The sequence below is a fragment of the Melanaphis sacchari genome, unplaced genomic scaffold, assembly GCF_002803265.2.
Source record: "Melanaphis sacchari strain LSU unplaced genomic scaffold, SCAv2.0 Contig106_pilon_pilon, whole genome shotgun sequence".
NCBI lineage: Eukaryota > Metazoa > Arthropoda > Insecta > Hemiptera > Aphididae > Melanaphis > Melanaphis sacchari.
The window spans coordinates 723,767-751,690 of record NW_020270400.1 but is presented as its reverse complement, the minus strand read 5'-3'; the positions used below and the strand labels follow the sequence as shown (position 1 = coordinate 751,690).

At 27.2% G+C, this 27,924-nt stretch overlaps 3 protein-coding genes across 5 annotated transcripts; all 3 read left to right on the top strand.

The window, feature by feature from the left end:
* The first annotated feature begins 223 nt into the window (after window positions 1-223).
* Window positions 224-9,162, top strand: LOC112603380 (tetraspanin-9-like). Of its 2 annotated transcripts, XM_025351912.1 has the most exons (6): window positions 224-725; window positions 940-1,128; window positions 5,555-5,731; window positions 7,719-7,931; window positions 8,142-8,252; window positions 8,865-9,162. In XM_025351912.1, exons 1-5 carry the CDS (start codon window positions 654-656, stop codon window positions 8,208-8,210), a joined length of 720 nt encoding a protein of 239 aa, XP_025207697.1. In that variant the 5' UTR covers window positions 224-653; the 3' UTR covers window positions 8,211-8,252; window positions 8,865-9,162. The 2 variants fall into 2 exon arrangements, with proteins under 2 accessions (XP_025207697.1, XP_025207696.1); XM_025351911.1 differs by lacking the exon at window positions 8,865-9,162 and having other exon boundaries at window positions 8,142-8,367.
* A 6,586-nt stretch (window positions 9,163-15,748) lies between these two features.
* Window positions 15,749-17,788, top strand: LOC112603361 (23 kDa integral membrane protein-like). Its single transcript, XM_025351889.1, has 5 exons — window positions 15,749-15,970; window positions 16,662-16,850; window positions 16,944-17,120; window positions 17,204-17,413; window positions 17,556-17,788. The coding sequence occupies exons 1-5, from the start codon at window positions 15,911-15,913 to the stop codon at window positions 17,619-17,621; spliced, it is 702 nt and encodes a 233-aa protein (XP_025207674.1). The 5' UTR covers window positions 15,749-15,910; the 3' UTR covers window positions 17,622-17,788.
* A 3,107-nt stretch (window positions 17,789-20,895) lies between these two features.
* Window positions 20,896-26,132, top strand: LOC112603377 (ubiquitin-conjugating enzyme E2-24 kDa). 2 transcript variants are annotated; one of them, XM_025351908.1, is made up of 6 exons: window positions 20,896-21,297; window positions 21,462-21,677; window positions 22,656-22,706; window positions 24,953-25,085; window positions 25,171-25,318; window positions 25,666-26,132. In XM_025351908.1, exons 2-6 carry the CDS (start codon window positions 21,493-21,495, stop codon window positions 25,761-25,763), a joined length of 615 nt encoding a protein of 204 aa, XP_025207693.1. In that variant the 5' UTR covers window positions 20,896-21,297; window positions 21,462-21,492; the 3' UTR covers window positions 25,764-26,132. The 2 variants fall into 2 exon arrangements, with proteins under 2 accessions (XP_025207693.1, XP_025207692.1); XM_025351907.1 differs by having other exon boundaries at window positions 20,897-21,387.
* Window positions 26,133-27,924: the final 1,792 nt, after the last annotated feature.

Genomic DNA, 27,924 nt, shown 5'->3' with positions numbered 1-27,924 from the left:
CACACGTTTCCTTTAATAGCTTGATTTCTAACCGTACGATTTCGACGATTTTTGCAAAGGATAATCTGCACAAAATTTTGAAATTTTTCCAATTTATTGGATATTAATTGATTCAGTAGATAATTAGTTAGGTCTGTTTAAAAAAAACACCAACATTTACGCTATTTAAACGAGCAACTCCCACTTCGAAATAATAATATACACTGTCGTTTGGCCGGTATATTTTTATTTACTTGGCTCGCGCCATGACCGTGGCGCTGGACATAATATTATTTAGTCTGTACTCTGTATTGGAAAAATAGAGGTCAAAGGCCATATTTGTGATTATCTCTCTTAATTCCTGGATTTATCAATTAAATAGACCGTTTTTCATTTATAGCTTGAACTCTGAACTTTAATTTTTTTAAATCACTAATTTTATGTTGTGTAATTTATAACTGATGTTCGTCTACACAGCTATTGTATTTCAACGTGGTCAGTACTGAACGATTGCGTGTCGTCTCCGTTTTTTCTTATTCCTATGTAATGCGTTGATGCGCATAAACTGCAATAATAGTGTAGTTATTGCCTCTTTGATTTTTTAGTGCTTAGGTATACAATATATTTATACACACACATATTATTGTACTCAGTCTATCGTTTAGAAATTAAAAATGTCCATCAGCACGTTTTTCAACAAGTTATTCAGCAAGTTCGTGATGCACTTGTTCAATCTATTTTGTTTCGTAAGTACTTATTTCATACCTATTTGCTATAATATTAGGTATATTATATCGTGTTAACTTTGAACATTTCATCAGTGATTTTATATTCTATTTGGTACGTTGATATGTATTTCAGTATTGGTGAAGTAATATGTTTAATCCATACTCTGTATAATAATTATATAATAATATCATATTATCATTATTAATTGTTTCACGTGTTTTCGGTTCGCAGATATCAGGTATCGGTATTTTATGGATTGCGTACTTCATGGACAAAAATTTATACAAATGGTCCGAATTCGTTAACTCGAAGCTGACATCAATGCCTGAAATACTGGCGGCCGTTGGTATCCTACTACTAGTCATTGCTATCGTCTATACGTTCGCTGCACCCAAGAACACCAAATATCAATTAACTATGGTATTTACCTGCGCTATTAATTGTTACCTACACTTAATCGTTGAAAACTAAATTAAATCATTTTAAAACATCGAAATTATAAATCGTAACAAACAGGCTGTCCTTAGGCGATGCATTAAAAATGAATAAATAAATGTTCACTTAAATATAACTGCACTGATGATTTGCAGCAATACAAATAGAGTATGAGACTATTGGCATGATGTTTCGTTTAGGAGTGAAGATGTGAATTGTGAATAATATGTAACAGCTGTTTGTTACATGGCAAGGTAGGAACTTTTAAATCATTGTATACAGTGTAGTATATAATATATTGGTAACGTACCGAAGGGCATTGCAGACAATCATTCGTAAGCAGATAACTTGGAATGCTTGAATTGTTCTGGTGTTTACTGATTTGGCTGAGTCTCAAAGTGCAACAACATAGTATCAGACAGATTGCAGTAGACTTTTGTACAAAAGTAGGCGATTGGAAATGTTCATTTGTAATTTAAAGAGAGGTCTTAGAATGTGAAGGCAGATTTTATTGAACAATTTTTTTCTATACACTATGATAATTTTAAATTATGTAAATTATGACACTGTAATTTTTCCATTTTTTTTTTTTTTTTTTTTTTGTTGTAAAAATTCATTATGCAATTTTTATTATTTTTATAAAAATGCTATGTATACCTAAATAATTCGATGTATAATTTGGCGAACTATGATCGAACAGTGTTTATTTCTGTATTAGTGTGTCCTATACGAGTGGACGTTAGACTCACTGGCTATATTTTCTTACTTTTCAGTCCAAATTGTAGTTTTTTTTACTAAGGTTTTATATATGAGGAGAAAAAGATGTGAAAGCAAACATTTTCATCATACTATAGATATTTCTTATAATTTATTAATATTCAATATGAAAACATCATTTTTTTTTTTTTTTTAAGGAGAAATTTGATACAAACAAAACTGGTATTTTACATAAGATAAGATGAAATAGAAAAATATAAATTCACCAGCATCTTATTTATAAACTTTTTGATTGAAGTATATTAATTGTCAAAAACAACTAAGTAAAAAAATGTATAATCAATGATATTGTCTATATTTAGTAAATACCTACCAAAGTACTAATGGTGGATTACATTAATAGAAGATAATATAGCTAGAGTCTAAAGATTAATAATTTTATAAACATTTCATAGATATACATTGATGTGAAAACACATCATTAAATATTCTGTTAAAATGCTTAGGTACAAAATATAAAATGTTATAATTATTATTATATAATGTCTATTACAATTTAAATCTCATTATATATAATGCAAACAAAATAATTAGATAACATTAATACTATATTAATAGTTTAGACGACTCCTTAGGAGTTTTTCGAAGCATCAAAGTAAAATTAAAATAGTGTACACAATTTTTATAAAACTTAATATTTAAATACATTTCAAATGAGAATTAATATTGTCGCTTACGATGTGAAGAACATTAACAAATCAAAGTATAACTATTTTATATTTAAATAAAAGATTTATTACAAATTTTTGCGATTTCAAATTGATATTTACGATGAAATAACTAAAATATTCAATAAATTATCAGGTCTTTGTTTACCGTTTACCTATGATCTGAAGTCTTAAACAAGTCAAACGTCTGAAATATATGAGCTCACGTCGTACCACCAACTCGAGGAGATTATGTGTTTTGTTTAATCGAGTTATGGAAATTATATTATTTATTACTGCCTGTTCAGAGCCACAATCTACCAATTCAGCCAAATCACACTATGTCAAAAACTCTAAAACTCATAAGTCTAGTACAGGTATACCTACTTAACATAGAGTTGTAAAAAAACTATTAAATTTTAAAATGATAAATAATATTTTCAAGAGATAAGATATATTGCTGTATAATAGACCTTTACACTTTACATTTTTTTTTATAGGTCATGATTTATGTTTTCAGATTTTAATTTAAGTTGTAGTAAGACACTAATTATTTGCAATAGAAAATATTAAATGTCAGTGCATCTTCCAGTGGTGTCGTACCTTTATATGAATTGAAACAATCGCTTCATTTAAAAAAGAGGGTGGGTGGTTTTATTTGTATGTGTTTTTGTTTTTACATTACATAATACTTATACTAAATAATTAAATAAATAACTAAAGTTATTAGTTATTAGAGGTAGACAACGAATTATTTCCTAATCTGTTTACCAAAATATTTTGATTTTGCTTCGCTTAAATTTATATTACTCGGCACTACTGGCACCTGCCGATATAGTCATACCAAAATATTCTAGATCGATTCATAATGCTGTATTTTAATTCAATACTCATGTTTTTTGTTAAAATTCAATCAGAAAAGTAATACTACTGTCTACTGTATAAAAAACAAAACATTAATTTTCGAATTGATATACATGTACTGACAGAATTTATGCTTTATTGGTAGAATGGTTGCAATACACACATTTTATCTCAAAACGCTGCACGTTTCAACAGTGGTAGACACTATAGTCTATAATTTTATTGATGTATTTACATTAGTTTATAAGTTAGAAATCATATACTATGAACCTTGGCGACAGTGAAGTAGGTAGTTATCGCATTACTTTGTAAAACCTACCGTAATTATAGTAATTAGTAAGCCGTCACTGAACATACAATACCACCTACAACTGTTTATCTGAGGGGATCAAAAGAAAAAACCGACAATTGGCAAAATCGATTTTGTTTTAAAGTGTAAAAAAAAATAAACAACCGTAGATATATTATATTCTATTACTACCCAAAATTTGGTACTCGTGGAGGAATAGAATTCCGCCAAATTATTTCGTTTCTATTCATTAATTGATAAACGCGACTTTAGTGGTCGTCAAATGACATTAACAGTTTTAATTTATTCATTTTGTTATTTTCAAATTTACGTGCTTTGTAATAAATAATAATTAAATTATTATTTTAATCACTGTTGATATTTCCTTCACAGGTTCACAGACTACATTCAGTAAGACGACGATTTTTGAAATAGTATTACGTTTCGATAAGGAATAATTTTTGTAACGTAATAACTTATACCTAACTAATAAGTATGGAACTACGCGCGATAATAAAACAGTTCATCGGCGAATATCTATCAATATAAAATGATGCGCCACGCAACAATAGGAGTAACACAAAATGTAAATGTTAAACATTTAAATTTATTATTATTTAACCATACCGTCATGCCGGACCATGCCACATAGCCGTCATTAAGTATTGTTCTTTAATTCGTGACTATTTCGTGTGGTGCACACCCTCGTGATAGCACGTCGGCAAGATTCTCATTTGATTTCACACGCCCACATTCCGAACAATTCGTCAATGTATTTACCCGCGAGATTTGCAACAAATATTTTCCATTTTCTTCAGTTTACGCTCTACGGACAGCCAAGCCAAGCCGACAGTTGAATCTGTTCAAAATTGACTTTATGATAATATATTCATTCTAAGTGCCGGTTTAATTGCGTGCATTAGTCGTGATAAAAGTACCGTCGCGCACAATTCTAATCTAGGAATTTATATTACTTAACCGGCGCGATACGCGATTTTAGTATTTTACACGCAGTAATTGAGATTTAATGACACCGTTGCCGTATCTTTTGCGTAGATATAGATACACGCACCGTATGTCTTCATTAATACATCTGCGAACCCGCGTATTTCAATGCGTTTTCCATTATTAGATCTCAACCAACGGAGTATATTAAATTAATTAAGGCAATTGAACTCATTTAAACAGCTATTGTAGTTTTCCAACTTCAATTGTACGCGCGTTGAGGAACTGGACTGTCTCAACAAATAAATTATGCATTAATATTTTTCCAACTAGCAGGTATATTACCTAATTTAATGGATCAAATAATGTCGCTTGACCGGAAATAATACGTCTTTTCGTTATATATTTGTGTATTTATTTTTGGTATTTGTACGATGTAGCCGATGTAGGTTTAGTAATAAATTTTCGGATCCCGATATAAACCTTAAGTGTTTTCACTCTTTCTCTATCCGGTCGTTACATCACATTTATTAGGATTAGAAAATAAATATGTGTGATTTGCGATTTATTTTAATAATTCAAATTCTGAAGCTTTAATAGAAGTCTGATAGATAAGTTTAAACCAAAATTCAATAACCGATTGTTTTACATAGTATTTTATTAAAATTTAAAGTGATTGAATAGTAAACGAATGGATATAAAATATGAAAGAAAAAACAACGAAATACCCTATGGCCTTTATCTTTAAAGTGTAAATACCGTCTATACCTATGTCTATATAAATTTAGTAATTACACAATATGTATTAACTTTTATATTGACTTTTATGTATGTATTTAAATTTAAGCATGTGTTACATTTTAACATTAGAATATTTTATAATTTATAGTTATCTTTTCTGCTCATAATCGTCTTGATTGGTGAATTCGTGTTGGGTGTTGTTGTGTATAACATACGCAGTGACATGGAACAATACGCATTGAGTCAAATGGAATATACAATCAGCACTTACAATAAAACCGGAAGCGAAGCTTCTAGACAGTCCTGGAATTTATTACAATCTGACGTAAGCTTAATGATATAAAATGATAATAATTTTTACAAGTTAACTAATTTTTATGCACTTTAAATAATAAGAATGAAATGTTTTTATGCTTTAAAGATTTATAAGACATACTATTATATTCTTGTATATGCATGTATTACAGGGCCGGATTAAGATTTTCGCCGCCCATAGGCTGAAATAAATTTACCACCTAATTTACATAGGTATTGATATTTTACTTCTATAAGTAATGTGTAAAAAACCCTCCACACCTCATATTAAAAAAATGATCATCAATAAAATAAAAAAATAAAATAAATACTTTATGTATATTATTATTGATGAATGAAAACTCCTTAAGCATGTTAAAAGAAAATACAAAAAAATAAATATTTTTCATATTCTTTATTCTTTAGACTATAGTCTTACGTCTTTATTTTTTTTTTTTGCAAAGTCTTCAATGATGTCGTCATAGGATAACTGATTAATTAATTCATATTCAATACTTAGTATAGCAAGTGCATTTCATCAATCCAGTGACATTGTAGATTGGAGATAATTAAATTATTTTTTATTTTTTTCAAGCAAGAAAATGAACGTTCAGCTGAACAGTCATTGCAGTAGATGTAAATATTTCGAGTGCTATTTCGATGTTGGGATAAATTTAAATTCCGTTTTTTTCATGTAAAATTTGAAAAAGTTTGGGAAAATTTTTTTGCTTATCGACAGCCAGTTGTATTATGTGTGCTTTTAAGTGTAGACATTCATTAATTATTAATTAATTAATTTAAATCTATATCATCATAGTATATTTCATTAAGTTGTGTAGCTCTTTTAACAATATCATTATGTGATAAACTTTCAAGGTTGACAATAAAAGCAAATGGAAATCACTGCTTTAAAACGAATACAAATAAACGACCAGTCGATTTTGTTACAGCGTGGTGTATAGCAAAATAATAAACTTAGTACGAGTATCTTATAATATAGGTACCTACAATATTTGAGGCGTCATCGCTTATCGCGGAAATTTCTCCACATTGTACATTATCTACTATAATAATTATTATGAGATTTACGACGATAATATTTTGACACTTGTTTTATTATCTAAAAAAATTAACTAAGTTAAAATTAGATTCAGCTGATACGGGTTTAATGCTTCTTTCTTTCGCGATTTACTATTAATATGATAAAATAATACGAATAATCTAATAAATAATAATAAATATTATATACTTAATTTCGATTACGGTTTATTTAGAAATACTTTGTTTCACAATCACATCGAACTGTATTCTAATTGCATGTTTTTATATTTTATATTTAAAAATAATATCTCAACGTAGTTATTGAGTCACACCATAAAAAATTTGCTGTTTCATTTCAATCATTAAAATTTGCCGCCTTTTAATATTTGCCGCCCTAGGCTTTAGCCTAAACAGCCTAAGCGGCAATACGGCCCTGATTATGTATATAAATATTAAATAGTAATAAGGGTACATACTAGTATGTCTTATTCTATTTCATTCCAAACATTGTATTCCAATGTAAAGATATAGGTATCAATAATATAATATAATGAATATTTATATTTTACAAAATTACTATGGTTTACATTAGTGTTGATAATTTATTTGAATTTTATTTTATTATAATGATTTTTTAATAATAAAAATTATAAATTCGTATGAAAAAAAATTAACGAATTTACTCCTAAAGCATTCAGGAATATATATGATAAATTGTACAACAAACCCTGCATTTGAATGTTTTGAAAAAACTTAAAAAATGTAAAAGTACTTAAATACTTATGAATTGGCAAATAACACCGTTGTATAGTTGAAGGACTTGAAACTGCGCATAAATTCGCTAAAATCGTGTAATTACACGATAAGGTGGTTTGCTGGTTTCTAGTGTTTCTACATAGTATTTTTGTCTGTTTAATTTAGATTATAGTCTGTATTATAAGTCTTTAACTATAGAGTACAATAATTCCTGTTTACAGGTCGAATGTTGCGGAATTAGCGGACCAAAAGATTGGGAGTTGGTTACGCGCAGCGGTAAACTGCCTACGTCCTGTTGTTACGCCATCCAAATCGATGAATCTTGCACAGAAAGCAATTCGTACACAACCGGCTGCTTTGAAAAGTTCAAGGACAATCTCCAGCATAATAACCGAATAATATTATGGTCTGCTATAGGATTTGCTCTAATTCAGGTATGTTTAAAAACAATAGAATATTAAAACTGTCCACTATCGCAATGTCGTTGGGTCAGTGCGGTCACGTTTTACTCGAGTGTGTTTCTACATTTGTTTGAGTTATATATCATAATATTAGGCCCTAGATTTTTATGGATTTTCGTCATAACTTGCGAAAACAGATCAATCTAAATAACATAATAATTGTGTACACGTTTTTGATTTCAGATATTTGCTGCGTTTTTAGCATTTTATCACAAATGTTCCGTTACTCGCGAAGAATATGAGAAAATATAATAATCATTCATTATTATTGGTACCATTAAATATTTAACTTAAGTTCGTATAATATTCATAAAGTGTATCAATACCTACCTAATATTTTATTTCGTGCATTATTCTTAATACCATCTGATTTGGCAATTTTATACATTTATATTGATTATTGAATAAGGTATTTTAGACATTAAAGATATTATATTTTATAGTTGTATACTTAATTATTAAATTTATTTATTTTTAATTAATTACCTACTATATAGCTATAATTTTTCTATTCAAAAAATTATAACATGATCTGTGTAGATATATTTAGTATTTACCTACTGATATTTTACTCGATTTTTTTTCCTTGTAAAATTATAAGACATATATACATTTAATATTTTTTGGAGCATTAATTGAAGTATGAATAAACAATTTCGTCAAATTTTAAACTTAAAGTTTAAAAAAAAAAATTATGTGTAGCTCAATGAATGATAATCGCATGTCTTAATACCAAATCGATTCAATTTTTTTTTTTTAATGTGTCAATATTTTGTAAATTGATTTTTAAAATGTTAAAATAAGTCATTAAAATTCACTAAGTTATGATTAAATTAAAAATAGTATCTGCCAAAATAAAATTTAATGATTTGCATATTCTAAAAACTTATTTGCAATTAATTGCAGCTTATTCGATTGGACAAGTCGGAGAGGCCAACTTCACAGACATGAATTATTATCCGTATTGTGAAATGGAATCGCGACTTTTCAACTTTGCGATATGGATAATAATTAATAACCCATCATGTCTGAGCTGGCAAGGTTAGTTTAATACTTAGTACCAGCACTGCACACCACTATTTGATAGCTATATGTCACTACACAATATATTATGATGGGTTGATGGGCATATGTTTATTGGATATCTAAATTATACGTAACGATATTTGTTCTGTGATTTAAATATAAATATAAATACAGTGAAACAATAAACTTTTTTTTATTTAATTAATAATCGAGCAATTTATTTTACAAAAGCGATATAATTTGTTACATACCCATATTGGCTTATTTCTTTGAAATAACCCTTTAAAATAACTAAATAAAATAACCTTCAAAGGGTTATTTTCTTTATTATTTTTACAGAGGTTATTTGATGTATACATATTATATATTGGAAGGCTTGTAAAGTTTTTTTTATTAAACTGTTTGGAATAGCCTCAAAAATAGATTAAACTTAATTAGGTTGAACGAATTAATGAATTATATATAATGTTAGAGACAGTCTGGATCTTAAAAAGGATTTAGGAGTTTTGAATTGACTGATTTAGATTCTGTTTTATTCGTATATTTAATATAAGTTCTCGTTTGAAAAAAGTTTAAGGGCCGTAACAAGGATAAGTCGATAAGGCGATTCAAAAATTTACCTCAGGCGCCAATGCAATGGAAGCGCTAATTCCTGACAATTTTTTTTAAATTAAAATATTGGTCTACCATATTCTCAGGTAGAATTTAAAAATATCTTAAAACAAATTATTTAACTATTCAATTGCCTAAATTATAAGTAAAATGCATGTTTGATATCGTGTGTGTTTCATTATTATTATTCTTCTACTGTTATTGTTGTATAATTTTTACGTAACATACATTTTGTAAATTTAATATTGTTTTAATTATCGTTATGCAATCAGTGGTGTTTATTAATAGTTAATATTTACTCGATAAACATTTATTTTGGTAAACCCAGCCAAAGCCGACTGTTGTCAATCTTTATCTTCCGATTGTTCAGTGTTCGGTGCTCACCACTGACACCCGTGACAACTGAAAACACTACTATTAGTACTATTGTCTTATTGTCTATTCGTCAATACTCAATAGTCAGCCAACCATGCTACATACAAAAAAACTTGCACACTGAACAAATTTATAATATTTTTACCGGCTAATGGCCATCACCCATTGAAATATCGTTGTCTGCGTCTCTTGGTTATTTAACTATAACATTATGATTTACGACAAATGAAAATATTGACAATTATTGCGGACAACGGATAAAAAATAGTCACAATCACATATCCATTTGCCATTTGGTAACTATTTGCGTAGTTGATTAATTTAGGCATTTAGTAACTGGTTGATAAAATTGTACTTACTTAAATAATAATAATTATTATCTATGAGAATACGAAAACATATAGAACGTTGACAAGACTGTTGATGTCTCCTAAATTATATGCAAAATAGATAGTCACCGCTCGCACTTTGTAGGTAACAATACATTTTTTTTTAATCTATTACAATTTTTAAGTTTTAATTAATAATATTCTACTGCATATTTTAACGATTCTTACGTCATATTGCATGACATAGTGACACGTGTTTTGATCCTTTTGTTTTGTTCATAAAAATCCGTGCTTTGTAAATTACACCAAACACAGTGACAAAGCGTTAATGAATAAACATGAAGTATTGCAACATTTGTAACTATTATTTTTTTTCTTTTTTTAACTTAACAATGACCAGCCAGTGTCATCTGTTTTTTTTTTTTAAATTGATTTTAAATTGATTTTGCTTTCGAATACAGTACTTAAATTTCGTGTAACTTGTGGTTTAAAAATCAAGTAGTCGTGTCCGAAACATTAAAAAAAAAAGAATAGTGGAGCTACTGGAGCTCCAAATCGTAAGAAAAAAATATGAAAAGTTGAAAACGAGAAATCGGTAAACACTTTTGAAAAGTGATTTTAAACATTTACAACAGTCCCTCCTTGTTCATCATTAAAAACTGATTATTCTGCGTAAATCCTTAACGATCTGCACCATAACAATTGACAAGTCTTCGGACGATTCTCTTAAAAAAAATAACAAGTAAACTTGAACTTTTAAATGATACAGTCATAAAAAATAACACTAAACCAGGTGATTAAAAAATAAAAACTATCGTAATTAACAGTGACACCTGATAAAGATAAATCAAATATCACAGAACCATCAAACAAATTATTTGAGATCAACTATGGGCCAGGAGAGACTTTAAAATTTGGCTCTTTTACCTATATAGAGAATTAAGTTGCTGGAGAAATTTATTTTGAAGATTTCATCAATAAATTTGCGACAATCAAATCGAGAAAAAGTTCAATTATGAAACTAAAAAACTGGTTGCTGTTTTCACAATGCTCTTTCATTTAATACTATCTTGTTTTTATTTTTTTAAGTTTTAAAAATTAGTTTAAAAATAAATACTTGTAAAGTTGTAAATACATGCTTCTATGATAAACAAGTAAATAATAGCTTGACATTTTTAAATGATGATTTTTTTTTTGACCGAAGGTTAGGTTATTAATAATATACTCAAACTTAACTCAGGCCCCTGAAGAGCTTCTAAGCTCCTAAGCTTTTTACGACTCTTCTATGATATTTGATTTCATTAGCTTATAGAAGGATTTGGTTTTGAATGAGATTGGTGAATGGTGGGAATTTATGACTTCGTAACGACAATAGGTATAACTTTGAATGAACTTCGATTAACAATAAAGTATACCGTGTGTCCACGGAAACGGGGTACACTTTATTACCCAATACTCAGTAAAATATTTTTTTTATTTCTATTTACGGGACGTTAAATTAGATTAATGGACCATAAATTTTATATGACTTACAATTTTTTTTAACTCATGTATTTTTTTCATGTGCAACCCAACTTAATTTTTTTTTTTATGGCAACTCATATTTTGAACATCATTTTTAAATTAACCATTTGTTTTTCAAATAACTTTAATCTATAAACTTCTATTCTAAACCCAAAATTGGTGAAATAAAAGGTAGGTATAGTTTTAACAAATATGTATTGAATTAATTTTTTTATTTTTTATTGTGCGTATTTTTTATTTTTTTTTTTTTGTTCAAAACATCATATGATATATAAATATATTATGGTGTATTTATTACTAAAGTGATAAACTATTAACTGTTTATTAATTATTATTTTATTTTATTATTACACACAATGAAAATAAATTACATAATTTTTTATAAAAACATGCGTTTTTAGAAAATAAAATTCTAAATTTCTGTTTTTTTTTTGACAATACTGTATATAGTTATTTACAATTTAATTAATATAAATTACAAACACAAATTGTTCGATAATTCCTCCGTTGTGTACAGTGCATGTTTCAAATCGATGTAAACATATACACGAGTAGTTGTTGCCAGTACCTATTTGATTTTCATTTATAAGAGATTACAACCGTGTTGATTTTATTATTTAAATCTTAAATGTTGATTGGAAGTTCAGCGTACACAACATTTTTCAAGTGGCCCCACAAAAAAATTTAACGATGTAAGATCAGGTGACCTTGTGGTCACTCTACCGGTCTGTGTGTCACGATAAACGTTTTACTTTGTTAAGATGCATTTGTTTTTTTTTTAATTGTACGAACCAAAGTTTTAGACACGCCAAATTCATGTCCAATGTTTCTAACAGATGAACATGCATTAAGATTGTACGTATGCTAAGACTTGGTTTTCAATAACCTCATTAAAATTTGGATTTGGGCTCGAAGTTGTTGTTGAACAGTATTTGTTTTATAGAATAAACCCAGTGATGTATTGCTAAAATAAACCGTGGTTATACGCCTTATTCGCGTAGATATATACAGTAGACGCCGCTTATAAGACTCACTTTGGGACCAGCACAAAGTGAGTCTTATAACCGAATGAATCTTATAGACGAAGTGGAAAAAAAAATTAATTACGTATTTATAAATTTTATTTTACTACATATTTTGCTTTGATTTTAATACATCAACACATATTACATATTACATACTTTATTATTGAATAAATTTAATAATCCCGATAAAAATCTAAAATTATAATCGTTATAATTATCGTTGCGATAAATGTGAACTTTTATCTGCGATAAAAATTATTATACTTTATAAGGTACCAACAGAAACTAGAAATAATCAACACGAATATTATTTCATTTTTCAAAACCAATTTATTTCTAAATTATAACCAAAAAAATTTATTTTCTACTATTTATTTTACGAAATTTGAGTCTTATAACCGAAGTGTTGAGTCTTAAAACCGATTTTTTTTTAATGTATTTGGATACGTCTGGACCGTTCCAGATGATTTTGAGTCTAATAAGCGACTGAACCTTATATCCGTGAGTCTTATAAGCGGCGTCTACTGTATAATGGAGAGATCCAGTATAGTAGGGTCCAAAAAGATTTTTCTCGCTCCACTCGGGCTATATAAAAATTATTTATCTTAACAATATACTACATAAAAAACAATAAATTATTTTATCAATTAATATTTTAATACTACAAATATTTTACATTTTAAACAAAAACATTAAAGTGTAATCTTTTTATACGCATTGGAATCATATCGTGATACCACAAAAAAAGTATTATACAATCGACTATCGCGATGTCGTTGTTGCAAGGTTACTGATGTATTATATTTACCTACAAACCGTGATATGATACTTGATATATTATTTAAAATTGTTAGGTATATAATAGATACGGCCGTTTACCCACGTATCATTAATTTGTCATAAGCTATACGCCACTATACGTCATTTTCCATCAATGACATTTCAAGTTTTTAAACATAGGTAAAATGAGGATGGTAGGTATAGGTACTATTGCAGGTAGTTGCCAGTTGGTACCGATCAGAATATTGCCGAGCATACATTTTTATTGCTTCTCATGTATTTTTGTTACATTTTCCATAGACAGTGAGACTAACAATAACTGAACTTTTTAATAATTATTCGTGTTAAATTTTTATTTTAACTATTTTAATTTATTTTTTTATACATTTTTACTATTGTCACTTAATAAAGAAATATATAGTATTATATTACTTATTTAAATTTTATAACTTGGATAATATTTAGAAAGATTGAATAGGCTGAAAAGTATATACTATGTACAATGTACAAAACATGGTGTTTGCTATATACATGATAATATATCATAAATTAGTAAAGCTACTAATTAATCCCACATTCCCACTTGGTCTTTGTAAATATATATTATGTTCCTACCTACGCAGTAACTCTTATAACCAATGAGTAATACTATAATAGTCATCTTAGTCATCATAACATAAAACATTTTTTACTAGTGAAAATTATTTCATATTCAGTAAGTTCTTGATTTCAGGTAACACTCAATATTTCGTTTGAATAACTATTGCTTGCATTGAAATTAATTTTCAAGAGCACCTAAATGGTACCTACTGAAATATATATTTTGTGAAATTTTCAAATCTTTAACTCTAACATTTTTGACAAGCATATGCTTAATATCACATGTATTTTTTTGTATGATGATCGAATTTTTGAAGTCAATTTGATATTTGGACCTAAATTCAAAATTGACGGTCAGAAAATTTAAAAAAAAAAACATTCTCTGTGAAAAGTTTGCATCTTTTTTTAACAACAATAATCATTACATGATTATTATTTATTTTTTTTCATAGAATCTATCATTTTCTAAGCGTATAATAACTAATAACACTGATAAGTGATAACTTATTGAGTTATACGGCACCATTATATAATTTAAAAGTGCACTAGTAAATACACATGTTATACATAATGTTATAACTTATAATCAATAATTATATTATACCTATTATTATTGTATACTATAATTTAATAAATATATAAATATTACATTAAATTTAATTATATTCATATTATATAATCAAATTTTTTAAAAATAGATACATCTTGAAAAATATTTTAATTTTTATTTAAAATGGTTTTTTTTTTTTTAATTTTCAGTCCTTCTTTTGTGAGAATACATAAAAAATAAGTTCAAATTTTTACGAACCATTCTCCTGAAACAACGGTTTACGTTTCGATATTAGGCAAAAAAATTTACCAGGAAAAAATTATAGTATAAATAAAACAATTTTTTTCTGCTGTACTTATTATTATTACATTTATATTAATATGTAATGCCAAAATCTCATTCTATAATGTTCAAAAAAGTTATCGATGAAATTCAGTGCAATTGTATTCAAGCAGGTAAGTCAAAGAATAAAAAAAAAAGATTTTCCTATACTTGAGTAAATTAATTTTTCTATTTAAATAAATAAATAACTTTTTTTTTAAATAATTATTCGATAATTCAAAATATTTTTAGTTATTATTTTATATAAGTACCTAACTTATAGTAATGTTTTCAGTAACATATAAATATGTTTGTTTTTTTTTTTAACTATTATATAATTGGTTATAAACTTATAATTTATAATCGATACGTTTTATATTATGTTTATTTGGTAATTTTTTGTAATGACTTTTGGTTTTTTCCTTTTAAACTGTGGTCCGAGGTTTGAGGCTGATAATAACTGATAACATGAATCATCAGCTGTGATGGTGCGGAGCAATGGTACATGGCGGACATTTTTTCCTTATATCGGATGAGTAATTGGACTATCGATTACTTCGCAATCCGCTTCGTTTTGTTGTTTTTCAAGACTAGTGCGCACTCTCTTGTCTATTACTTGTTTATTGTTCCTACTCTTCGGTGAAAAGTACACTGAATAGTGACCAGTCATCGCCTGTCGTTCTGTCGCGCTTACCGTTCGCGATTTACATAGCTGAGTTGATATTATTATTGTGGTGTGCTCGTTAACGTCTGTTGCTAGTCCGTGTTTGTTCATTGTAATCTTTGTATATTGACGTTACCGCCAAAATTATGTCCATCTGCACGTTTTTAGGCAAGTACATTTTGTACTTGTTCAATCTATTGTGTCTCGTAAGTATATATTGATATAAATAATAACGTATTACTGCTACACGATTTGATAATTGCATTCAGTATAAAATTTAAATAATTATTAATAAATAAAACGACGTAGATTCAATATGCCACATTAAATGAAATTGGTATATAATAAACAACAGATAGGAATGCGAGTTGTGATGCTACATATTATTATTTAAGGCGTTTAGGTGTGCAACAATTGAGAGAAATATTCTACACATGTAACTAAGGTTAATTCAACTACTTAATCCCCATCAAAATCATCACTCTAATATTAACTAGATAACGCAATTGCACACAATTGTTGTTTAGAATATTTAGGTGTAGGAACTATATAATGTCATAAAGTTTTCTAAGAAATAGAAAAATTATATTTTATAGGCTTAAAAGATAATGAGTTATATTGTATTTTTTTTTTTTTTGGATTTGAAGAATATTGAGTTATATTTCTTTGGACACCAAATATTATATTTGATGATTATTCAATAAACATTTAGAAATATTTTAGGACTTGAAGTTTTTTCAGGGTAGGTACTTCCTTTTTCTTTCAACTGATATTAGTTCATGAGGTTGTTACAATATATTATGATGATAGTGGGATTAATGTTTGGAAAAATAATAAGATATCTAATTTTTTTCCCAGATAACTTTTATTATAAAATGTATTTTGTAAATATTTCAGATTTCCAGTGTTGGAATTTTGTCAATTGCATTCATTATCAATCAAAAACTGTACAAATGGTCAAATTTCATAAGCACTGATCTCATCACCGCTCCTCAAATATTGTTGGCCATTGGTATTGGATTGTTAGTTATTTCCATCATAGGTCTGTGTGGTGTGTTGAGAGATATTGGATGGCTTTTGACACTGGTATGTATACTATGTTAAGTAACATGTATGTTTGCACTGTTGTATAATTTACTTTTTTTTACTCTTAAATAACATGTGTTTCAATTTTTTTAGTTTTCTGTTCTGCTTACAATTGTTTTGATTGGAGAACTCATTTTGTCCGGTTTTTTGTACCAAATGCGCAATGAAATTAAAGACTATGCATTGAATCAGATGAATCATACTATTTCTGAATACAATAAAACTGGCTATGAAACTTCCACAAAAACTTGGAATTTGATACAGTCTGACGTAAATAATGTTTATTTCTTGTTAAATCTTACGTAATCTTATCCAGCTTAACTAATATTTGATTATTTAATTTTAATTTTTAGATTGAATGCTGTGGAATTTATGGACCAGAAGATTGGAAACTAGTTACACCTAATAAACTGCCTACATCTTGTTGTTATGCCATACCAGTAGATGGATTTTGCACAGAAACTGAATCATATAAAGATGGATGCTTTAAAAAGTTTGAAAGTATTCTACAAGAAAATAGTGAAATAATAATATGGACAGCAATTGGTTTTGCTTTAGTACAGGTTTGTTAAAATAGAATAATAAGACAAATCATAATTTAATATACTAGAATAAACTTGTGTGCAATTAAAAATGTTTGAGTTATATTATAAACTAATTTTGTTACAAAACATATCAATAATATGTAATATATTTTTGTTTTAGCTTTTTGCTGTGTTTTTAGCGTGTTGTCGCAAGTGTTCTTTACACAAAGAATATGAAACAGTGTAAACATAATTATCATTGAAGTATGTAGTTATTAATAGAGCTATATAAAGAATATGCACTATTAATCCCAATATATCATTACTTCCAATATTTCTATTTCTTTTGTTTATAAATTATCATGTGTTAAGATTTTAACTGATATGACACTATGATATATTAAATTATTATTTATATTTTATTGTATTCAAAATAATCTATAATAATTTTCTGTTGTCTTTTGTATTAATTAATGGTTTAATTTGATTACAATTTGTTTATCTAAAACTTTAATCCATCTTATATATTAATTGCTATTGTTCTGTACACATTAAGCAAACACTTGATATTATCAGATAATAATAAAAAATATATGATGTATTCTTTTTTAATTTGTTTTGAATTTAATAATAATAAATTAAATTATAACATTCTATACAAATATACAGTGTTCAGTAATCAAAGAATGATACATTATTTTATATATTTGGTATAATTTTTACACTTTTGTTATGATTTTGTAAAATTATTAGAACAAATAATTCTATTTAGCTTTACTACTTTTACTTTTTTTATCATATTATATTAAGTTACTATGTAGTCATTTATTTGTCTTAAAGGATTTTGATATAGATAGTTTTATTTGTATTATTTTAAAGATATTAAATATATCGATGAAAGATATTTGTTTGTTTTATTATTTTTACTTTTTACCTTTAAATATTTTTTTAACTTGTTATTAGTGTAACAAATTAATTTAAAAAAAAATTATTTAACTAATGTAATAGATAATTCGTCTATTAAATAAGTTTAATCTCCAAATATTAATGATTCGTTTAAGAGTGAGAGGTAAGATATAATTATTATGAAGAAAATGTAATATATTTATTGATTTACATTTTCACTTTCAATTCATTTATGTTTTTAAAAATGCTGGGTGTAGATTAAAGATGGCAATTATGATTCATTTAAGTTAAATGATTTATTCAGATCAGCTCAAAAAGAAGATATAGTTCAAATACCAATACCTGATCATTTTGTGAGCCAATTAAATTAGAATTTTTAAATGGAATATTTCTTTTAGTAATAGTGGTACTCGTATAATTCACGAATTGATCCATGTATGATTCTATAACAGATGGGTCACTTCAAAATTATAAGTTGTGATGAGAATAGTAAACTATAAAGGTAATGGATAAGTTATTTTATTTTTCTATTTGGCTGAATCATTAACATTAAACATAGTTAAAATAAGTTTAATACCAATGGGCAAAATAGAATATTATCCATCTATTTTGTAATATAAATGTTCAATATAAACCATTTTTATTATCTTTACTCAAATCACTAATCGTCTTACTATTTAGTTAAGTATAATAATTTATTTGAAGAATATATTTACAGTATACTTGTATAATAGTATATATTATAGTACACAGTGATTACCAAGCATGCTCACTCCTTTTTTCTTCTTTAATAATGTAGTTATTCTAAATTTAATTTTTGAAATTTTAAAATATGCTTTAAGACTATTGTTTCAAATTTTTGAGATTTTTTGTGGAACTTAAGTAGTGTGATATCGACTTCTCTTTTAACTGTAAATTATTTAGTAGATATTTTTATACTCTCGTAAAAAATCTCCAGATTTCGATTTGATAACAGCTGAAATCGCTAGACGGTTGCTAAAAAAGGCCAAAGTTCTCCTAACCTACATATATAACGCAATTATAAGACTTTCATATTTTCCACTAACCTGGAAATTTTCACGAATAATTATGTTTGCTAAGCCAGAAAAACCACCTGATATCCTTACCTCGTACAGACCAATTAGTCTTTTACCATACCTTTCGAAAATCTGTGAAAGACTTATTCTTAAACGTTTAACTCCATATATATTTGCAACCAATATACTCCCGTCTTCACAATTTGGTTTCAGAGCTAAACACAGTACAATACATCAAGCTCATAGAGTAGTTGATGCTATTAGCACATCTCTCGAAAAAAAATGTTACTGCACAGCCGTTTTCTTGGACATATCTCAGGCCTTTGATCGAGTATGGCACGAGGGCCTACTCTATAAACTTCGACAATTTTTACCCTCACCGCTCTTTCTTTTAATTGAGTCCTACATTACAGATCGACACTTTCAAATACGTTGCGGATCATCTAGGTACGTCAGATATAGCTCCAATTACCGACGGCGTTCCGCGAGAAGCTATCCTCTCACCATTACTATTTAACATATATGCTTATGATCAGCCCACAACTTCGAACACCACAATTGCCGACTATGCAGATGATAAAGTAATCTTTTCAGTTCATAACGATCCAATTATAACTTCTGCTAACTTACAGTCTCATTTAAATTTACAATCTGAATGGTATGAAAAATGGCGCGTAAAAGTAAATCACGGCAAATCAGTCTATACAACTTTTACCCTTAGACACGGTCATTGTCCAAATGTTTCAATCAATAACATACATATCCCACCACTCAATGCTGTAAAATATTTAGCCATTTAGGTTTAATTCTTGACCAACGATTAATCTGGAACAAACATATAAAAGCCAAAAGATTGACCCTCGATCTAGATCACTAAAAACATTGTTATCAAAAAATAAATTCACTAACTTAAAAACTAAACTACTAATGTATAAAACCCTCCTAAAGCCTATATGGACATATGGATTACAACTCTGGGGATCGGTAAAAAAATCTCGTAGTCGATATAAATATATTTTATATTTTTGTAAAGTATTTTGTAAGAAATATTTTAATAATTGAAAAAACTCTACTCGAATTTTCAAGTATATTAAAACTTTCAATAAAATGTATCAACTATCTAAATAATTTATAGAAAAAAGTTTGTATTACCACTATTTAAAGTGTATTTAGTTTTTAAAAAAATCAGAATTTGTAAAAATTCATTATGAAATTTATATACGGGGATGAGGAATAATGCTTGGTGAACCACTCTGTATAGTATAAAATTATACTCGATAAACCCACACGTCTATGTTGTCAAGACAATTAAACACGATTACGAAACAATTTAATACCACAATTAATAATAAATATTTAAATTTAATTAAACAATATAATTTATCGTGGTTTATGATATTGCCACTGTGTCACTGGGCGCTGAACGCTGATGCGAGGTAGTAAAGTTGTTATTATTTTGCGTGTGGCACGGCGACGGCGCGCGCATGCTCGATCCAGTGATAACGACGACTTATTATGAAAAAAATATGCACGCACGCACGCACACGTACCGGCATTAGAGACTGACAACCGTAGTATTCGCCGGTACGCAGACACCATTTTTGGAACCACTATCGTTTTCGAAAACTCGACGCATGATTGTTATTTCGGTGTTTTCCTTTGTTCGCCCGTCGTGCCGCCACCGTCGTCGTGCATTTTTATCGCCGTGCGCTCACGTCTCACGGCCTTTTTGAGCGTTTAACGCGCCGCACCCGGGGCAGAAAACCGCATTTCGCGCAATAGGCCAAGCCCGGTACGTTTCGCCAGAGTTTGTCCGAGCGCTGTTGTTCCACAGCGTGCAATTTCCGTTTGCAAAAACGCCGCCACCGCATGCAAAGGCTCTTCTCCATCCGTCACTCACGTCCGTCCATAGTCGATCGTCATCTCCTAGCCGCCGACGCTGACGCCACTCGCTGGCTGCTCCGACAGACCGCCGCCACTGTTAGTTGTTCTCAATGTCTTAAGACTGAATAAATTCACATCATTCCCTCCCCGAGTTGTAGAGGTTGGCCGCCGCCGCAAGTGTTCGAGGTATGCGACCGCTACAACTGTTGTTGACCGTTGAAATAACCGATTTCACGTGCAATATTATCTTGTGTCCGCAGGTCGCCAGTCGCCACTAACCCTCAGTTAATAATGTCTACTACCCCTACCCCCCGTAGTCCTAACAATTCTGGTCGCAGAGGTGTGACTGCGACATTGCCTGCAGTCGCAGCCGTACAAGCGACTCCGCCGTCATCACCGTCCATAGGCGGGGAAACTACCAAGGAAGTGAAACCAAATCCAAAGATGTCTAAATCTCTTAGCACTTCGACTAAGAGGTGAGTGTTATTTCTCTTAAAATTTTCACACATCATTATCTATCTTGATGGCACAACTAGTGCCCTATCTGATTCATTTTAACTATTTGAGTATTCACATAAAGTCTTCAATGTTATCGTTATTATTTTAAATTATAATAACAATAGTATTTATCCAAAATATATTATGTGGATAAAAAACAAAATAATATTTAGGTATATTATATACTTACCCTTAAGAAATATAGTTAGTTATACTATTATTATGTCTTATTATAAAATCTTGCTTATACTTTGTATTAGCCTACTTAACTGTTACATAATTATTTTCTATTATGAGCAAAAAAAAAAAAATTATAATTCGTAATAATTTATAGACATGTATTAAAAAGTTTTAAATGAGTAAAACAGTTTGATGATATTATTCTTGAATAATCTATATAAATAAAATAAATGGATAATATGTAAATGACAAATGTGAAATTTTAAAAACAAAATATTAGAACTGGACATAATATAGGTTAAGTACCTGCTTTAGTAAATTTTTAAATTGATAAATATTGTTATTACTTTTGATAATAAATTAACTACAATAAATGCTGTTTGGTCTAAAATAACTAAATAAAAAATTGTTTACTATCTCTATGAAAAAATTCATAAATATAAATTTATGCAGTCAAATTATGTACATATTTGTCAATTATATTTAAAAAAAGTTTTTTAGATTATTTTAGTTATATATTATAACTATAAATTAAAAATTTATTTTTAATTAGTTAATGTTAACAATTGGACATCATATTATACAAAATCTTAACATAATGTTGATAATATTTTATTTTTATTTATTTATTTGATTAATACTGAGGTATAATTATGTAACTTTTTGGTTTTAATATTTATCTAATATTAGTGATTGTATACTAATATTAATAGTTTATAAACATGTAATAAAATAATTATATTATATTATACATTGTACCTATTAATATTTTCTAGGATTCAAAAAGAATTAGCTGAAATTACATTGGATCCTCCACCCAACTGCAGGTAAAGTTAATTTATGATTAAAAAATAATGTAATAAAAATAAAACTGCTTTTGATTAATATCATAAGGGGTTCTCTATATATTTTCACTCATATTTAATTCATGTTAGGGATAACTAACTCAAAGTAATGAAAAAACTTATCTTGTAATAGGTTTGGGGAAAAAAAAATTATTCTACTTTTTAATGTTATGATTTTTCTTTTTTTGTGCCTCATCATCTTTTTGACCTATAAAAATGCTTTAATTTTTAATCTTAAGTGTGGTCTCTAGTATTAAACAGATATTGTTGGTACTTTAATGGGTCAAATGTAAAATAAATCAGAAAGAAGTATGACAAAGTAGGAATACTTATGCTAAATTAATTTTATTAGTTAATTGCAATTTAAAAATTAATTATTAAAAAAATAAATTTTTACCAAATATTACATAATTTTTTTAGACATATTTATGATCCTATTGAGTTACTTAAGAACTTTTTTTTAAAATGATGGTTATAAATTTTTAAACTGAGTCAAAAAGCTTGAGAATTTAATAAAACTATACAAAATGAGAGATTCTTGATAAATTATACTGATAGCAATTATTAGATGTTGAAATATATTTACATAATTTGTCAAACTAACAAAAATTTTAAAATGATCTAATTAAAAATCGAGGTCAACATTTATTCAATTTCAACTTGAATAGCTAAAGTTTGAACATTTAATAGGAACAAGGTTCTTCAAAAGTCTTACAACATTTTAAAAATATAGATACATTTACAAATTTTTTTTTATTGATAATTGAAGTTTTTATCTTTAACGTCATTTTACATAATGTTTAAACATATACAGTAGTCACTCGACAATTTGAAATTCAGGGGACCAAGTTAAAAATTCGATTTACCGAGTGTTTGAATAATTGAGGGAAAATAATTAATTTGAATTAAAGAGAGGTGAAAAATTATTGTATGTATGTACATATTACATTTATTTTGACATCTATTTATTATACAAAATATACATACATACATATTATTATATTTTATAATTATTAATTGATATTTATTTATTATATTATTATATTTTACATATTAAAGAAATCTGTTATTTTATTTGTGATAAATCGCTGGCCATAATTTGGTTCATAGCGTTGTCTAACTTATTGATAGCATTGAAAATTGTATCGCATCTTTTTTTGTTCATTTCAGATTACTCAAAAAATTGACGTAATTCTGACAAAAGTTTAGATTAGGTAGATAAGGTACGATAATGTTTAATTAAGATTATGTCAAATAGATTGTATGTTATCTTCATATGTATGTACATTGTACATGCATATTATGAACTTACATATAATCGCATTTAAGGAAATTCGAATTATAGAGGTTTATGGAATAAAAATTCAAATTGTAGAGTGTGTCCCACCATCAGACATTTCGAATTATTGAGGGGACCGGAATACATGCATTTTCTTCTAATTATAGAGGTTTTCTCAGGGGACTTAGTGTTTAGTTTGATTTATGGAGTTTTTCGAATTATCGAGGTTCAAATTAACGAGTGACGACTGTAATAATAATTTAGTTATTATATTGTGATACAAAACAATAAAATATTAATTTTAGGAACTTGAAATTTTTTGTTATTAATCATTTTGTTGATAATTATTTTCTATAACTACAAAATTAAATTTTTTAAACATTTCAACCATTTTGCATCTGTTTCATAACAAATTTATTAAAAACTTTTTTACTGTACTTCACGATTATTTTATTCATATTAACCAACAGGGATAAGTCCTTTATCAAAATATTACATACTTATTGACACAATGAAACTAATAAACATAGTGATAATAATGTAAATAAAACTAACAGAAAGATAAAAAAAAAAATTTAATATAGTATATGAACAAAATATAAAATAAATATGTTCTATGTTTTAAAAGTAGCAATATTTTAACTTTAAAAACTTAATGAGTTAAAACAAAAAATCTAAAATTATGGAGATTTTATATACTAACTTATAAAATGTAAGTTCATACCATTGTTATGTGATAAGACAATAATAATATGAGAATTATTGTAAAATATACGTGATGTTTTTGGAAAAAAATTTGACAGTTTTTAGATTAGCTATCTCTGATCTATACTAATAATTTACTTTTGTTAGCTTTGTTAAAATAAAATATATTTTTTATATTAAATTGTATTTATTTGTTCCTTTATAAGATCTATTGTAGAATATAGTATTTCATTAATTTTTTCAGTGCTGGACCAAAAGGAGATAACGTATTTGAATGGGTTAGCACAATTTTGGGCCCTCCAGGTTCTGTTTATGAAGGAGGAGTTTTCTTTTTAGACATTCATTTCACACCAGAGTATCCATTTAAGCCTCCTAAAGTATGTAACAAACAATTTTTATTTTTTATTTTTGCTAATGATAATAGTCGATGAAAAATTAATTTTAACGATTATTATTTTTTAGGTTACATTTAGGACTCGCATATATCATTGCAATATTAACTCTCAAGGTGTAATTTGCTTGGATATACTTAAAGACAATTGGTCTCCTGCATTAACTATCTCTAAGGTGCTGTTATCAATTTGTTCCCTATTGACTGATTGTAATCCAGGTAAAATTTTTAAAGTATTTATAAATTATCAATTATCTTATTTTAAAATTAACTTAGATAACTTAACAAAGAATCTAGAATAAATAATCTAAAAGATAAATATTAATACTTATGGTATTTTAAAAATAAGTTTATTTGAAAACAATTAAATTTACTAAAATATTTTGATAATATTTTTAGAAATCTTATTTATGATTAATATTGAATGTCTACTATTTTAATCAAATATTTAAAGAATAATTTAAGGCTAAAAAAATAAAAATATATTCATACATTAATTTAATTACTGTGTAATATTTCATTTGTAATAATTGAAATAATTTTTTGTTTATTAATATTATTTATAGCGGACCCCCTAGTCGGTAGTATTGCTACACAGTATCTACAAAACCGCGAAGAACATGACAGAATTGCTAGGCTGTGGACAAAACGGTATGCTACATGATTGATCCTCGAAGAAACTTAAAAATATAAATATTTAAATATACATGCAAAAAATCCTAATTCCGTACATAATTAATGGGTGTTAGCATGATAAAATTTTAATCATTATTATTTTATAGTTGGCATATTTAAGACCTGAATATGAGTCAGTTCCTACATTTTTCTTTATTTCTTTTTTTTTTCTTAAAACAGTAATATTTTAATGATTGACATGATTAAAAATGTTAAATTGATTTTATATATATATATATGACTTAACTGCGCAACATGTAAGGCCACAATCCAAAACAAAATCTCAAGTTAATATTTTTTTTTTATTTAAGTTTAATAATAGAAAATGTGTGCTTTTTTTCATAATTTATTATGTAAATAATGAATTTATTTTAATATTATATAAGTTTTATTATTTACCAACAAGTTTAAGTTATATTTTTAAATTGTAATTTTTACTTTATTTTATGAAAAACAATAATACTACAAGTTGTGTAGTATCCATACACAACTAAGTGTTGAAGCCTAGACTGCTAATTATAATTGAATAACAAAATATAATCATTTTGTAAACGAATTTCATCTTAATGTAAATGTATATTGACATAGTATACATATTTTTGTATGTAAAATATTTAACTAAAATATTGATCAATTTGTTTTATAAAACTTAATGTGTATCTCAAGTCTGTTTAATGACATTGAATGAAATTTGTGGGTATTATAGTGAAAACAGCTATTTAAATTAATGATGTATAATATATTGATTATTGAACATTAGGCGGTATAAAACTTATTATGATTTATGTTTTCCATATTGAATTACCTGTTACATTGTAAGGTTTTCATTGATTACTCTATAGCGCCTTACATTTAAATGTTGATATAAAAAATATAGAATTATAGCTTTGCTCTTGTCTGTCATGCGTATTACCAATGTATAATTTTTTTTTAAATTTATATTCATTTTTGTGAATGGTTTAGTGAGAGTACAAACAAACTACTATCTATTTATACATTTTATTTTTGTTCTCAATGCATAATAATTATAGTTCTGGTTTATAATGGTGTTGCGCAGTAATGTTTTGCATTAACATTGAAATTTAATTTTACACTACTTTAAACTGTTTTAGATAAAAAAAAAAATAAAAAATGGGTGAGAATTTTTATCTTTTTTTTTTTTTTTTTTAAACGCTTTGAATACAAATTGAATGTATATTTTTTTAGCCAATTATTGGAATTATAAGTCATCTTATTTAAGTTGATGTATAATTTATCTCATTCTTGTTGGTCTGAATATGAGGTTATTTTGAATTTACTATTTACTGTGTAATGTATTACACAAAATTACAAAAATTTTAGCATATCTATATATTTATAAGTTATATATATTATATATTAATAATTAAATTAATATTAATATTGTAATATTTAGAGTAAATAATGAATAAAAAAATATTGTTGTGAAATATTAAATGGAGTATATTTTGTGTTTGTACATACTTGTCATTGAGATTGTGGATAACCTCGAGTTGGGTCCCAAATTTGAAAGATTGTACAAATTGGATCTCGACATATTTTATCCAGTACATGAGTTGAGTCCAGGGATATTGATTTTAAGCAAACTCAAATTGAGTTACTGTAGCTTATTAGTGTTGTCCAAGAGACTCACGTAGTGGTTGGTAAGAAAGTTTCCCAAAAATTCTGCTTTTTTGTTACTTTACTCTAATGTATAAAATTATTTTTTTTGTCCATAGTTAATTTATTTTTAACTTAAGAAGAAATTTAAGACACATCTTTCACAAAACTTAACCAGGTAAACTCTCCATTTCTATGACAATTCATGCGGTCTACACCAACGTCGACATTTATAACAGTAAGCTACATTATGATGGCAGACAGTTATATTGTTTTGTTATTTTTGCCGTGGACTTAACTCGAGTATTACCGTCGTTATCAACAAAATTAAGATAAAATATTACCGCTGACCCAATTTGAGAAGTACCTTATAACACCGCGGACTCAGCTATAGTGTTAAATTGAAGCGATTAAATATCCAGGGACACAACTCATGTTTTCCTGAGATTGTGTATCAAAAAAAAAAATTAGTAAAGGATGTAATTGAAATATCGCTTTTTCCCAAGTTATTTAAGGTGATATAATATTAAAGT

Excerpts from the sequence above, each read along its gene's own strand:
- LOC112603380 (XM_025351912.1), top strand. The coding sequence starts at position 654 with ATGTCCATCAGCACGTTTTTCAACAAGTTATTCAGCAAGTTCGTGATG. Across the intron at positions 726-939 it reads TGTTCAATCTATTTTGTTTC|ATATCAGGTATCGGTATTTT; the intron begins GTAAGTACTTAT and ends TTCGGTTCGCAG. Across the intron at positions 1,129-5,554 it reads CCAAATATCAATTAACTATG|TTATCTTTTCTGCTCATAAT; the intron begins GTATTTACCTGC and ends TATAATTTATAG.
- LOC112603361 (XM_025351889.1), top strand. The coding sequence starts at position 15,911 with ATGTCCATCTGCACGTTTTTAGGCAAGTACATTTTGTACTTGTTCAAT. Across the intron at positions 15,971-16,661 it reads TGTTCAATCTATTGTGTCTC|ATTTCCAGTGTTGGAATTTT; the intron begins GTAAGTATATAT and ends TAAATATTTCAG. Across the intron at positions 16,851-16,943 it reads TTGGATGGCTTTTGACACTG|TTTTCTGTTCTGCTTACAAT; the intron begins GTATGTATACTA and ends CAATTTTTTTAG.
- LOC112603377 (XM_025351908.1), top strand. The coding sequence starts at position 21,493 with ATGTCTACTACCCCTACCCCCCGTAGTCCTAACAATTCTGGTCGCAGA. Across the intron at positions 21,678-22,655 it reads CTTAGCACTTCGACTAAGAG|GATTCAAAAAGAATTAGCTG; the intron begins GTGAGTGTTATT and ends AATATTTTCTAG. Across the intron at positions 22,707-24,952 it reads GATCCTCCACCCAACTGCAG|TGCTGGACCAAAAGGAGATA; the intron begins GTAAAGTTAATT and ends TAATTTTTTCAG.